Source organism: Asterias amurensis, chromosome 2, assembly GCF_032118995.1.
Source record: "Asterias amurensis chromosome 2, ASM3211899v1".
Lineage (NCBI taxonomy): Eukaryota > Metazoa > Echinodermata > Asteroidea > Forcipulatida > Asteriidae > Asterias > Asterias amurensis.
The window spans coordinates 24,009,232-24,023,267 of NC_092649.1; the positions used below are offsets into that span (position 1 = coordinate 24,009,232).

General features: G+C 37.8%; 2 protein-coding genes across 3 annotated transcripts in view; both read left to right on the plus strand.

The window, feature by feature from the left end:
* The first annotated feature begins 2,211 nt into the window (after positions 1–2,211).
* Positions 2,212–13,122, plus strand: LOC139954283 (coadhesin-like). Its single transcript, XM_071954017.1, has 6 exons — positions 2,212–2,425; positions 6,391–6,669; positions 7,227–7,397; positions 7,600–7,761; positions 9,645–9,812; positions 11,451–13,122. Exons 1-6 carry the CDS (start codon positions 2,344–2,346, stop codon positions 11,627–11,629), a joined length of 1,041 nt encoding a protein of 346 aa, XP_071810118.1. The 5' UTR covers positions 2,212–2,343; the 3' UTR covers positions 11,630–13,122.
* A 131-nt stretch (positions 13,123–13,253) lies between these two features.
* The window catches only part of LOC139954280 (coadhesin-like), a 42,569-nt gene continuing 41,786 nt past the window's right edge, over positions 13,254–14,036 (plus strand). For both annotated transcript variants that reach the window (XM_071954012.1, XM_071954013.1), the window contains exon 1: positions 13,254–13,818. The gene's annotated coding sequence lies outside the window, so the exon portion shown is untranslated. The remainder of the gene's footprint in view (positions 13,819–14,036) is intronic.

Genomic DNA, 14,036 nt, shown 5'->3' on the forward strand with positions numbered 1-14,036 from the left:
CAAATTTATTTTTTAAATCGATGTCATGGAAAAATGTGTAATCGGTTGGACTATTTCCTCATGACCCAGATGGCCGATCGATCCCAAACTTCTACTGATGTGTATATGGTGGATTACATAAAGTGCTGACACTGCCAGCAACTGTTAGCAAAAACAATTCTGTAATGTTCCTTTAAACTTAAATATAAACATCTCTTGGCCTAGGTCGGAAGCACCAAAGTGCCCTCGCTTTTAGGACTGTACGAAAGGGGTGATGGTTTTGGCACATGGGAAGCTGACATAAACGAAAACCTTTGATCTGACTGTAAGCACTTCGTTTATAAACGCACATAAATCATACACAAATAATATGTATAGGCCCCCTATATATTTTTCCAAATTTGTTTTATCATTTGGCCTGACCCACTTTTGGATTCAGCATGACCCGGATTATGTGTCAAATTGACAAAGAAATGGGATGCAAACTGACGCAGAATCCTAATCAAACTCATGTATTTGACAAGTTTCGGGTCAGCATGACCCAGAAATGTTGAGAATCCACGTCGTGAACAGCTCACATATATTAAGTTACATTTTTTTTCTAAAATTATTTTACGGATTTGATTCCAGGGGGCCTGGAGTCGTCTTTACTTTAAAAGGTTCAGTTCAGTTATGAATACATTACCCGCAGTCCAATACGCAATTTAAAACCCAAGTTAAAACATTCGCAGGAATGTAAAGAACAAACTCTACCTGGCAAGTAGATGCACACATGGTGTTACCGCAAACCAAATATACATTGATACCTCACCGTGCAATGCCTAAAATCATACATAATGTAGTTAAAGTTATGACTTATTTCCAGATGATATCTTGGCTTAGTTCCTTTGTGTTAGTCGTTGTTGTTTAGTCCAATGATGTACTTTTTTGTTTGTTTAGTAAAAACATTCGCAGGAATGTAATTAAACTTATGACATATTTCTAGACGACATCTTGTCTTAGTTCCTTAGTCATTGTTGTTTAGTCCGTTGATGTGCTTGTTTGTTTGTTTAGTGAGTATAGTTTCTGTCAGGACGGGAACAAACGTTTTGCTTCACCCTTAGCCTAAATGTTGTCCCGTTTTTGTGATTATTTATCCAGCGTTCGTGTAAATTGTAGTGCTGTTACTTTTCTGGTTCGCATTATATTTGTAACCATGTACCTCGATTTTCACGACTAATGTGTATTTTATCGTGACAACATTTAAATAAATGTAGTATCCATCTAGTTACAACCAAACCCTTCATGATGGATGACAGAAAATCAAATCTGTATTGGTTTTCCATCAGTTCATTCTCACACGACCTTGTTCTCATTCCAGTTCAATCAACCTCGATCTGGCACACGGGTTCGATCATTAGGTGTATACACAACTCGCAAAACAACATGTTTCCGAGAAATGAGCTCTACTCCTTAATTGTTCATAGCTGAACTTAACAAGTCGAAAGAATAAAAGTAATTCCGACAAAAAAAGGTTCTCTTAAATCATTTCAATTTTACCAAAGTAAATTAAGTAAGGATTGAGCAATGTTGATTTCATCACGTGATGCAGTAAATCATACGTTGTAAATTTTCTAACTTTTGATAGAAATTTATAGAAGGAACATAAGGTCATGCACAATTTAGTAACAAGCAATGCACATTTATTAATGTCTAACGAGTGCAATCTGCAACATTTCGGCCCTACATACAAATTCAAGTTCAAATTCAAATTTAATATTCGTTTATTCTATAAATATACATCACCAAATAAAAAAGCAAAGACAAAGGAAATTTGTTTTACAATACAATTTCATTAAAAATATATTTCAGGAATATTATGTTAATGGTTAAATACAATATTAAAAAGATTACTTGAGTGAAGAAACAGAAATGGTGAAAGCAGCATTTTCAAAAAGAAAAACCTAAAAATCTCCTTGTCGATATCCTTTTTGAAAAACGTGCTTTTAGTTTCTCAAGTTAGACCTTGAAAAGGTAAGCAATTAACACCACGTGACATACCCTCCCCCAGGAAGTGTCAGATAATGGTCACTACCTAATCAAGTAGATGAACTTACGTCATAATACTCCACCATTTGCGGAAGTGTTGCTAGTAAGTGACCCTTTGTAGTGCGTTCTACGTGACAACAACCAATGGCAATACCTCATATAAAGGCAACGGTACGGGGTTTAGAAAGTAGAAACCAACACGACTCGTGAAAGCATACAGCAACACTGCGTTATACAACTCGCCAAGGATTATTATTACACGCAAGATATATTACCAGAGCGAAGTTTTAGTGTTATCGTTATCGCCTCAGTTTTGCAGGAATTTTCTCTTCAAAGATGACTTCAATTTTAAGATTTCTGTTTGTGGCTGGCTGCACGGTCCAGCTTCTTTTCTCTTCAACAGCATTTGCGACGTCAGGTAAGCCGGGTATGTTATGCCATAGTTTTGTAGCCTATACTTATTGTTGTTGTTTAAACAAAAGTAGAACACGAATCATATGCGAAACTGCACAAAAAAGGTGTTTGTTTTTTTGCAAAAACATAAAGCTGCCATTCGTTCAACATACTTTTTCAGAAACTGGGTACTAACTCAATATGCTTCAACCTTAATGTATGTTCAGTAGTTGTGATGTGGATGTCTTATGGTTCGTCTTTTCATATTGGAAGGCTCAACAATTAAAAGACGGCTCTAGTGTTCTTTCGGGGACATGTGGAACTAAGTGGAACACTTAATGTACCACCTCTAACACAATCATTGTACTTTATTGGGCCTACATATTTTCTATAATTTGCTACTAAGAAACCCCACCACCATTATCTAACATCCAAACGGAGTTCGTGGCTGCTCCTTTTCTGTCCCTTTCTTGTGTGTTCAATTTTGAACTTGACCTGAACGTTAGAAACTGTGCACCGTGTGGCGTTTGAAAACGTTTTGGACGCGAAGCTGGCACTATTTAACTTGATTCAAGCCCCGTTCTCGTGAGAGAGGTCCCTGTATAGCTATTGTGGTCCCGAGACAAGTTGTGAGTTTTCTGGACTGAAAATAAAAAGTCTTTCATGGGATTGGCACTTGAGTTTAAGCGGTTATAATAACTATAAGTCTTTGAGGATGTGGAATGTTTTCGGTTCGATTCGACCTAGTCTTGCCGAATCAAGGCAAAATATACAATAGTAAGTGATTTTTTAAATTAATCTACTGTGAAAACAACAGCAACTGGTAATTTTTACAATTATTGGCACTGTCAAAATTAAGAAGACTCTTACTCTCGCTGTTTTAAGACTATCGTGGTTTTTGGTTAAATACATCGCTTATTTTGTGATCCGCGCGTCTTTTGGGGTTTACGGCCGGACTTGAACACTATAGCCAAACGTAAATTTGACATAGTGCTGGAACCGATCTGGACACCAATTTTTATTAGCAGGAATTTTTGTAACTGAAAACAATTTATTATAATAAAAAATTGATAGATAAATAAACATATAACCAACAGTATGGATTTTGTTTTGTGATAGATAGTCATAAAATGCTTTCCCAAATAATTATTTAAATAAATAAATAAACAAATGCAAACTAAGCGAACGATCAAGAATAACTTCTACTGTATAATTGTGTTCCGAGTTCCAAATGTATGACTTTAATATATTATGATTAAATTAGCGCACTTATATTATTATTCACTGGAAAAAAATGGTATTTTTGAGTTATTTAAAACGATGGAGTTAGAATTACCTCTCCGTGATTAAACGTAGTACGTACAGTTAAAGCCGATGGACACTTTCTGAACAGAACAAAAATTAAAAGTTCACAGATTTACAAATAACTTACAGGGTTTACAAAAGGTAATGGTGAAAGACTTCCCTTGAAATATTATTCCATGAAATGCTTTACTTTTTGAGAAAACATTAAAACAATATAAATTCTCGATATCGAGAATAACGGATTTATTTTAAACATATGTCATGTAACTTTCTCCCGACTCAGATGACCAATTGAGCCTAAATTTTCACAGGTTTGTTATTTTATATATAAGTTGTGATACACAAAGTGTGGGCCTTTGGGCAATACTGTTTAACGATGTTGTGCCATTACTTTAAAACACTACTCATTGCAAAAACTATTGCTTGTATACGAAAGACACTTGAAACTCATTGTCAATAACGACGCAACGTTAGTGGGGCCTGTGCCATTTAAGGAAAGTAAAATCTCACACCAACTTAGCCAAGAACCCAAACTATGTTTGTCAATACTCAATAATGTCAGCTGCAGGCATTCTTGAAAATTCGTTATTCTCGCGCTACTGTGTAAGTTTTATTTCCTGTTTACACGCATTTACCGCTGAAGAGTTCAGGTGGCTACAAAGGGGGCGTGGCTAGCTTCTCACTTGAGGATATCCACTACGTGGGGCCCTCCACTGATCTCTTTTACTGACTTATCAGTGGGCACCTCCCGCTAAACGTCTTTTGGTGAGGGCGTATAAAAACCGCACCTTGGCGTCGTTCCACGAAGGACTCCTTTTGGGGTGTGTGGGGAGCCGCGTTGCCCCCGTCCTGTCGTAGCACCACGCCCATGACCACGCCCACCGACGGCACATTCAATGCGATTAGAAAAACCATAGAGGTAGCAAAACACGCACACAGTTTATTCGCATCATGTTCTACTAGACAGTCTTAGGCCTTTTTCGAATCCCACGGCTGTGGCTCTACTTTCGGTTCAGGCTAGCTTGGCCCCGCGGTTGTTTGAAGTGCGTGTTTTTGCGTATGCGCTCATCTAGGGCTTCACACAAGAGGACGGAGCCTGAAGCCGAATCCAAAGCATGAGCTGTGGTTTCGAAAAGGGCCGTAGATAAGAGTTTAATTGCATAAGTTCTAACCGGGCGCTCTATATGATGGCATGAACTGTCAAAATTACCTTAAAAATGTTCTTCTAATAATTAAGAATCCACATCAAAAACCAATTCAAACTGAACTTCCATTCACTCAAACTGAACCCGTTTTTTTTAAGAGTAACCTAATACAACATCCTCGGTTTCGTTTCTATTTTAAAGAGCTGCAAACCCTTATCACTTTATCGATCTGTAATACACTCGGAGGATTTCCGTGTTGTGTTCAAACACACGGCCTTGCCATCGGAAATTGAATTTATATGTGAAAGAACTTTGAACACGGGGTCAAATCCATAAGAGTTGCCTAAAAGTAACTGGATAGCCGGCCTCAACTATAGTGGTAGTAAATAATGAACAAACCACACATGGGAAGTGAGACTTCCTGCTGAAACTGTATAGCAGGATAGTGAATGGAAATACCAGAGGAAAGGTGTGTTGGGCGGTTATAAAAAGAAATTCACTTCACCCTTATGTTAATAGACAAGATGATTAGTCGTAATATGCTTGCTTATACTACCAGTGTACCACCAACCGAAAAGCAAACTTAAAGAATTTGCAATTTGTTTTTGTGATCTATAAAATGTTTAACATTTGGAAATCTGTACCACCGTCACAGAGGCCCTACAACACATAATTTTATAGTTTATCCTTGGTGTGATGGTGTGATGTGTGATGAGTAAGGACGAAGTAGTGTTCCATGTTCGGGCGTATCAGACTACATACATCGAATTGAACTGAACTTTAATCATCAAACCTTGACTACAAGGTCCTTTCGTGATACAACCAACCATAGAGTAATGACCAAACCCACGCCGGTCACTTTCACTCCAGAGCACTACTGTGGAAGATTATAGAGGTTAACCTCGGTGTTTCTGGCCTTCAAAGCCATCAACAACATCCTTGTTTGTAGTTTGGCTTGCGAGCTTCAGTAAGGTTCACTTATATTATGAGGCATCGTCGGTTTCGTTACCAGAAATATGTAATAAAAATAAGAACATTGCAACGGTGGACGTTTTGCCATAAAGGTACAAAATGCTTTGTTGTGATGGTATGTCTACATGGTCTTTGGTATACACAATCCACCGATGTATAGGCTAGTTTTCTGCATTAATTTTACTGGTTTTTATTTTATTTTATTAATGCCAATGTTGTGGTAAGTGTTTGTTTTTGTGGGGAGTTCTGTTTTTGTTGTTGGTCAGTGGAGTTTTGTTGTGTGTGGTTCTTATTCTGTCCTGATGGGACTGTCGTGGGTTGGGCATGTCTTTACTTTTATTTTATTTTATAGTGCCAATATTGTTTTAAGTCTTTGTTTAGTGTGGAGTTCTGTTTTTATTTGTTGTTGTTCAATGGAGTTTTGTTGTGTGTGGTTCGTATTCTGTCGGTAGGCCTACAAGTAGGTGTTGCATTGTGTCCTTCGGTTGACTTTGATTCATGGTCAACTCGTGGGGAATAAAATTCACCATCACACGACATCATAATTAAATCCTGGTTCCATCATCAGATCGAAAACCTAGAGTTACGGGATACTGTTTTGGTCAGCGCACCCCGATAGGTCAAAGAGGCCGGTGTACTGACGAAATACGCCCGCCGTCCAACCAGACGAGATGGTCTGGTGCGAAGGAGTGTTGCATGCTCGGCGGTGTGGGCTGGACCACCAAAACCAACGGCAAGAGATGTGAAAATGCCTGCGAGGAGGAGGAACCGGTACCCTACATGAAGGATGTCCAGTCCCTGGTGGAAACTCCGGTTATACATAAAGACAAGACGAATTTTCAGAATGGTACGCCTGCAGAACTGCACTTTAATGATAATCTCAAAACATGCACAGACATTTTTTTACTAGATGTAAGTGGGCATTATAGCTCTATGGCATTATGTGAAATAAAGCATAGAGAGGGCGGCAATTAACCTGGTGTTGAATTCATTGAATGATATGGTCAAAAGAGGGCGCTCCTCAAAAACAAAGAGGGTGAACCTTTGCGTGGTACAACAACTTGTCAATCTTACTCCGTGGCCTGGACTTTTCGGACATTCAATACTGATCATAAAAGAGATCGATTACACAACTTTAAAATTATTGTCTTCAAAATGCGAAAGGTACAATTTCAGGTTTGTGACGTTGGTTGTTGTTAAGAGAAAAGTTAAGGAAGTTATTTGTGTGGTTGTCTCCCCCAAAATTCACATAGTCACGAACAATGCATTATCGGTGACTGTTGGGTGTGGGGCGCACCTGGGTGGGGGGGGGGGGGGGTGTCAAGATTATAAATTGGGCCACAAACGATTAGGTTTCAGCTACAATGATATTCTGAGTAATAGGTTGTTATGACACTGTGACAGATTCGAACAATACTGCAACTGTCTTGTGGAGCGAATGGGGAAACTGGCTGAACTGCACGGCGTCATGCGGAGCTGGCAATATGACAAGATATCGGACTTGTAACAGCACAGATCACTGTAACGGCTCGAATGAGGAGACTATCCCATGCAATAGCACTACGAGCTGCAAAGGTAGTGAAAACAATTCAACTAAAAAGGAAATAAATCACATTGTTTTAAACTGTACATACATTTACCACCACTATTAACCACCACCAGCAACAACATACAAAAACACCTTTTGCATTCAAGATTTTGTTTTAAATTACTTGGCTCAACTTCAACCAAACCATACTCATGGTGTAACGTAACGTTACTGTTGTTCGCGTGACAGATATTGGTAACGCTACTTGGAGTGTATGGGGTGACTGGCAGAACTGCACGTCACCATGCGGTGTTGGCAATGTGACCAGATATCGGACTTGTAACGGAGGACAGAATTGTAACGGCTCGAGTGAGGAGACTATTCCATGTGATAGCAATATAACATGCCAAGGTATTTTAAAGAGCGGCTGTGGAAATTTGAATATAACGCATCAAGCGAGATTTTCAAGTGGTGCACACCCATCTGCCATTTTACATGTTCAACATGTGCTTCATAATTAAATTGACATTCCATGTAACTGTACATTGTTTGTCTGTCTATACCAACATGTTTTGTATACGGCTTTCTTCTTCGTTGACCAAGCTCTTATTATGCATTATAAGTCCTTTCAATAATTAGCGTTATTCTGGTTTAGGAATCTTGGTCTTTTTTCCATTCAAATTATCTTTATGGCTGCTATTAAATAACAATTTCGATGTTGTGGCTCTATCATTGAAATGACGTTTTTCTTCAATACCGCTTCATGCAGTTATCGGCTAAGGCCGCAGCCATGATAACATCGCTTGATTTGGACACGGCCCATCTCTATAACCGAAACCCCTCCAATACATTTCATTTATTTCTGTGCTTGTAAATCCCAGGGACTCTCAGAAAAAGTGAACTTAATCACTGTTTTTGTTTGTATAGTGTGCACAGAGAGCACGACAAGGTTGAAGTCATTAGTGTAACCATTTTGTTAATTAAAAAAAAAAGGCAAAAAACGAAATCGCAGTCAGAGGCTCCATTGTGTTTAGAGGGTGTATAAAATGTTGATAAATGGTGTATGTGTGATTAAATCAGGACCGTTTTCAATGGGGGTAGTCAAGAAATAAGTTTCTGAATACGTCTTCGGTTTCCGAACATCATGAAATGAGCCATAACTGCTCAACAATCTGCCACTTGATCACGGTTTAACGACTTCCATGCGTACAAGTCACAGCTCCGCTGTGTAAACGGAGTTTGGTTCGCAATGATCTTCGAACATTTTACCAACAGAATGGAACCGAAAAAACAACAGAGATATTTTGTTTCTGTTAAAAAAAAAATCAAACAATCAATCTTTTTTTTTAAACCGTTTTCGTTAGGCAACATTCGGATCATTCTTTTTGTAAGAATGCGTTCGAGATACTCGAAAGGTGCACAGTTATTATCCTTAAATCGACTTTATCAGTAGAATTATTGATTGATTGATTGATTGATTTATTGATTGTTATTCTGATTGATTGTTAATTTATAGGAGAAACTCAGCTACCATCCCAATCCCTTTTTTTTTTTAAAGAAGAAAACAAAGTTTCCCGATTGACAAAATTTAGCAGTAAATTAATGCAGTATTGAAAAAGATGGCGTTGGACTTTCCACTTACAAAGAAATAATATCACTTGTTTCTTTGGAAGTAGGTGTTGTTATTAATTAATGATTTTATTTCTCATGTATTTTCTGTGTTTTCTGAGAGAACACTTCGAGGGAAATAAAGGGTAACAATTATATAAATTTATATGCTTAACAAACATATTTACGGTATATTTATTGTTACCAATAACATATTAAATTCGAAACAGGTGACCCAAAAGGCCAAAATAGATTCAATGTACAAAGTTAGAAGATACAAATTTGCATTAAAGGGAAGGTACTCGTTTGGTAACTGTCAAAGACCAGTCTTCTCTCTTGGTGTATCCCAACATAAGCATAAAATAACAAGCCTGTGAAAAATTGGGCTCAATCGGTCATCGAAGTTGCGAGAAAATGATGAAACAAAAAACACCCTTGTTAGACGAATTTGTGTGCTTTCAGATAGGAATAAAAGACTTCTATAGTTAGAAGTCTTTTATCTCTTTTCTCAAAAACTACGTTACTTCAGAGGGAGTCTTTTCCCACAATGTTTTATACTATCAACTGCTAATTGAGTAATTACCAAACGTGTACCTTCCCTTTAAATTACAAACCAATCACACCAAATATTTGATATTCACACCATTTTATTCATGTATATTTTGTTATTTTCTTGTTCTTTTCAGTCGATGGAAGATGGACAGCCTGGGGCGAATGGTCAGACTGTGATCCATGTGACAACAACTCAAAGACAACACGTTCTCGAAGCTGTACCAATCCTCCACCGTCCGGAGACGGAAGCCATTGCGCCGGCCTCCAATCGATGACACGTAATTGTCCAGGAAATTGTCCGGGTACGTTTACACGTCTTTGCATTAGGCCAAAAGAATAACAAATACCAGTTGATCGTACCTTCCCTCATCTTTTTTTTTTTAAAGCCGCAGGCCTTTTTAATTCTTTCCCCCAATTTTTGTTTTGCATTTTTTTCTTCAAAAATACAATTTGTTTTAGTATTTTTCATTAAACTTACTAATCTTTTAAAGGCAGTGGACACTATTGGTAATTATTCAAAATAGTTATTAGCGTAAAACCTTTCTTGGTGACGAGTAATGGGGAGAGGTTGATGGTATAAAACATTGTGAGAAATGTCTTCCTCTGAAGTGCCATAGTTTTCGAAAAGGAAGTAATTTTCAACGAATTTGATTTCGAGACCTCAGATTTAGAACTTGAGGTCTCGAAATCAACTATCTAAACGCGCACAACTTCGTGTGACAAGGGTATTTTTTCTTTTATTATTATCTCGCAAGTTTGATGACCGATTGAGCTCAAATTTTCACAGGTTAGTTATTTTATGCATATGTTGAGATACACCAACTGTGAAGACTAGTCTTTGACAATTACCAATAGTGTCCACTGCCTTTAAGAAAGTATGTGGTGACTTTAAAATGAAGAATCGGTGGCCAGTTTGACTAATACAATGTTTGGCGGCCACCGTTGAAAAAAACAAATCCTCCTCTTTTTGGAAAAACCCGGACGATCAACTCGTATTTTGTTTATTTGGCCTTATGTTGCTGCTTTCACCCTTGAAATAAAGTACCGCAACCTTTCTGTTATCTTATCACTGTACCTTGATAAACACCTGTTTTTTAAAGGATCAATTATTCCCTTTTTTTCACAGAACTCGAGAAGGTACACAGTACTATACTTAGTAAACAGTGCTAATGCACATTGGTGTAAAGGGTGACACCCAGAATGATTGTTCTTTTATTATAATATTATTATTTATTCGACCAATACAAACAAATCAAAGTTATAGCACAAGACAGAACATTAACAGTTGTATAAAAATAAAAAAAATAAGGAAAAAATAAATGCAAAATTATATAAATTAATAAAGTAAATCCTCAATGCAAATTTAAAGGAACACGTTGCCTTGGATCGGTCGAGTTGGTCTTTGAAAAGCGTTTGTAACCGTTTGTTATAAAATGCATATGGTTAGAAAGATAATTTAAAAGTAGAATACAATGATCCACACAAGTATTACTCGAAATTGCGTGGTTTTCCTTTTACCTCGTCGACTAACACGGTCGGCCATTTATGGGAGTCAAATGTTTGACTCCCATAAATGGCCGACCGTGTTAGTTTGCAAAGTAAAAGGAAAACCACGCAATTTCGAGGCAAATTTGTGTGGATCATTGTATTCTACTTTTAAATTATCTTTCTAACCATATGCATTTTATAACAAACGGTTACAAACGCTTTTCAAAGACCAACTCGACGGATCCAAGGCAACGTGTTCCTTTAACATCTAAGAATTATAATTACATGACATCTTTTTGTGTTGGAATTCTAACACTGTTTTTTCAAGTGTAGCTTTACTAAATTGGCCCCGCTGGGAGCTCTAAACTATTATCATCACCCACTTTTGTCCTTTACACTTGAAGTCATAATTTGGATTCTTATGAGCTTTGTTTTAATCGTGTCTATTACAGACCAGAACAATGGCTGGAGCGAATGGTCTGACTGGACGCCATGCTCAGCAGTTCAATGCGGCAAACAGGGCTTCTCTCTTCGCAGCAGAACCTGCACCAGAGTGTCACCCCAAACTTGCCCCGGTAATTTCCTGGACATCAACACGTGTGCAGCACCCGGATGCTCTACTGGTAGATAACCCTGTTCACACGAACAGCCTGGATGTACGTCCGGTTCACCCCCGTCAACTCAGTGGAATTAACACTCCCCGTTGAGGTATTCACTATTGAATGTATGGTTGATCGAGAGGAATGAACGATTGATTTGACGTACTCATTGATTCTACATACCCCCAGACTCAATATCATCACCAACTCTTAAATCTCTTAATACACTTTGAATCAATTCAACTATGATTATTAATCATACTTAGCTTAGGGCGCTACATATTGGGCAGCACGGGCTGATGTATATTCTTCAGGGAGCTGAGATGGTTTAAGGAATGAAATGGCCCAGTGATCAGGGTTATAATGCTGGAAGCGCTTTGAGACATGGTGCATAAAGCGCTATATAAATACCGAATATAATCATAGTTATTTTACTCGGTCAAACCACAACCTGTGTCTAAACTGTCACTTGATTTGGGTCCGCACATTGTAAGCTACTGGCTCGCCTGTAGTGAGTGAGTAGTAACCAAAGACTCCAATCTGTGACATAACCCTAACCCAGGAATTAGGAATCATTTTTTTAAACCCAGATTTGGATCCCATCTCCCCCTCGACGTAGCCTACCCATCACCGAAACACGAGGTTGATATGGTACTAGCCTGCTTACATTCCTCAGCCGGTTTTGAGAAACTGTATTTTTTTGTTTGTAGAAAGCTGATCCCCTTTTATTGTTTAAAAATGTTACCGTTATAAGAATTGTCCATAAGTCTACACAAAATAACAAAAGATTTCCTCTCTGGGTCACAATTTTTAAACATCTTCCTGGTGGGTTGGATAAGACCACCTCTACCCGCACCTCACTATCAACGCGCCTCATTTGACCCGGAACATGGCAAACTCTGACCCGGAACCTTTACAATGCTGACCCTGGCTAAAACTGTTGCCAGGGAAGTTTGATATCAAACATGTTAAAACGAAAAGCACATTATTTCCTTAGGTTTTAGTCCTTTGAATTTTTTTTTAAGTACGATTTCTGTCAACTTTAATTCACAATGATCGATGGTAGCGCGTTTGCTTCGACGATCGATGTTTATCCTTTGTATTGATGTTCAAACTTTGTTATTCTATTTTGTACGTTGTATGTTGTACGTTTACTGTTTAATCATAATGTTTCGTAACTTTCACCTTTTATTAACCATAATGTTTCGTAAGAGTATAGTTTTACCTTGTAAAGAATATAATGTTTGAATTATTTAATTTTGTAAGTGCACAATGCTGTACGTATTTAACTGCCATTGTATTTATACAGGTAAATATAAATTAATTTTAAACAAAACACCAGTTGTTTTCCGTGTAAAGTCATTCAATTTCGAACCAAAGAAAAAAAATATGTAGTATAATGTGAATTATTTTTTGCTTAATATTTAAATACTATTACACAACTAAACAAAATTGTTCTCAAGATTTGGGTGTTGTGTCTTCTTTTTTTAAGGAAAAATACAAATCAATAATTAGTTTAGTAGGGAGACACAGACAGTTAATGATGCTTACTGAAGTTACTGACAGGGATAAGTGATGTCAACACTGAATAGTCGTTTTAAATTGTCTCTGATCCAACCAATTGGTGGCGCCCTTTTTTCTTTTAGTTGTTGGTGATCCATACTAATTTTTATTATTTATATCAGGCTTCCGAGGCTAAACTATATCAGCGTGTTGAATGCTTTCGTGAAAAGTACCCGGTTGACAGCAATATTGTGTCATTAAAAGTTCCCGGATACAGCAACATTGCTTCAATATTGCCCCATCCGGGCATTTTAACAAGTTTCACTGGTTCCCATAATTTAGTTAAGAGCGTGCGCTCACCCACTGTTGTTAACCAGCGAACGGAGCTGCAGATAATCAACAACAATGGCTGCTTCTACTAGCGGCGCGAGATTCACTTCGGTTTCCGATGAGGATTTTGAAGAACTTTTGAAGAACAAAGACGTAGAAAACACCATGAAGGCTACACAACAAGCAGTACATGTTCTTATAGCTTACCTGACGGAAAATAATCTTCCAACGAATTTTGAATGAGTAGATAAGCTACGCTTGCGATTGTTTTGTCAAAATTGTATGTGGAAGCATGGAGGAATGAAAAACAGACGGCGAGCATTAGGCCTACATACAACAAGGAGCGTCATTGAACAGCATTCGAGCACGAATTTAAATCTGGAATCAGGTGAGCCAAAATAAGGTTGCTTTGATCAAGTCCTCAGCCTGATACAAACAACAATAATAATATTTGATGTCTTTTTTCGGGGGGTAATACATTGCACTCGCTATGACAATATTGCACTCGTCTTCGACTCGTGCAATTTTCGTGCATTCTTGTATCCCCCTGAAAGCCATCCAATATTATATAATTATACACTCGTTGTGAAAACAATGCGATGCAGC

Coding starts and splice junctions, on each gene's coding strand:
- LOC139954283 (XM_071954017.1), top strand. CDS start 2,344: ATGACTTCAATTTTAAGATTTCTGTTTGTGGCTGGCTGCACGGTCCAG. Junction 2,426..6,390: donor AACAGCATTTGCGACGTCAG/GTAAGCCGGGTA, acceptor TTCCATCATCAG/ATCGAAAACCTAGAGTTACG. Junction 9,813..11,450: donor TTGTCCAGGAAATTGTCCGG/GTACGTTTACAC, acceptor TGTCTATTACAG/ACCAGAACAATGGCTGGAGC.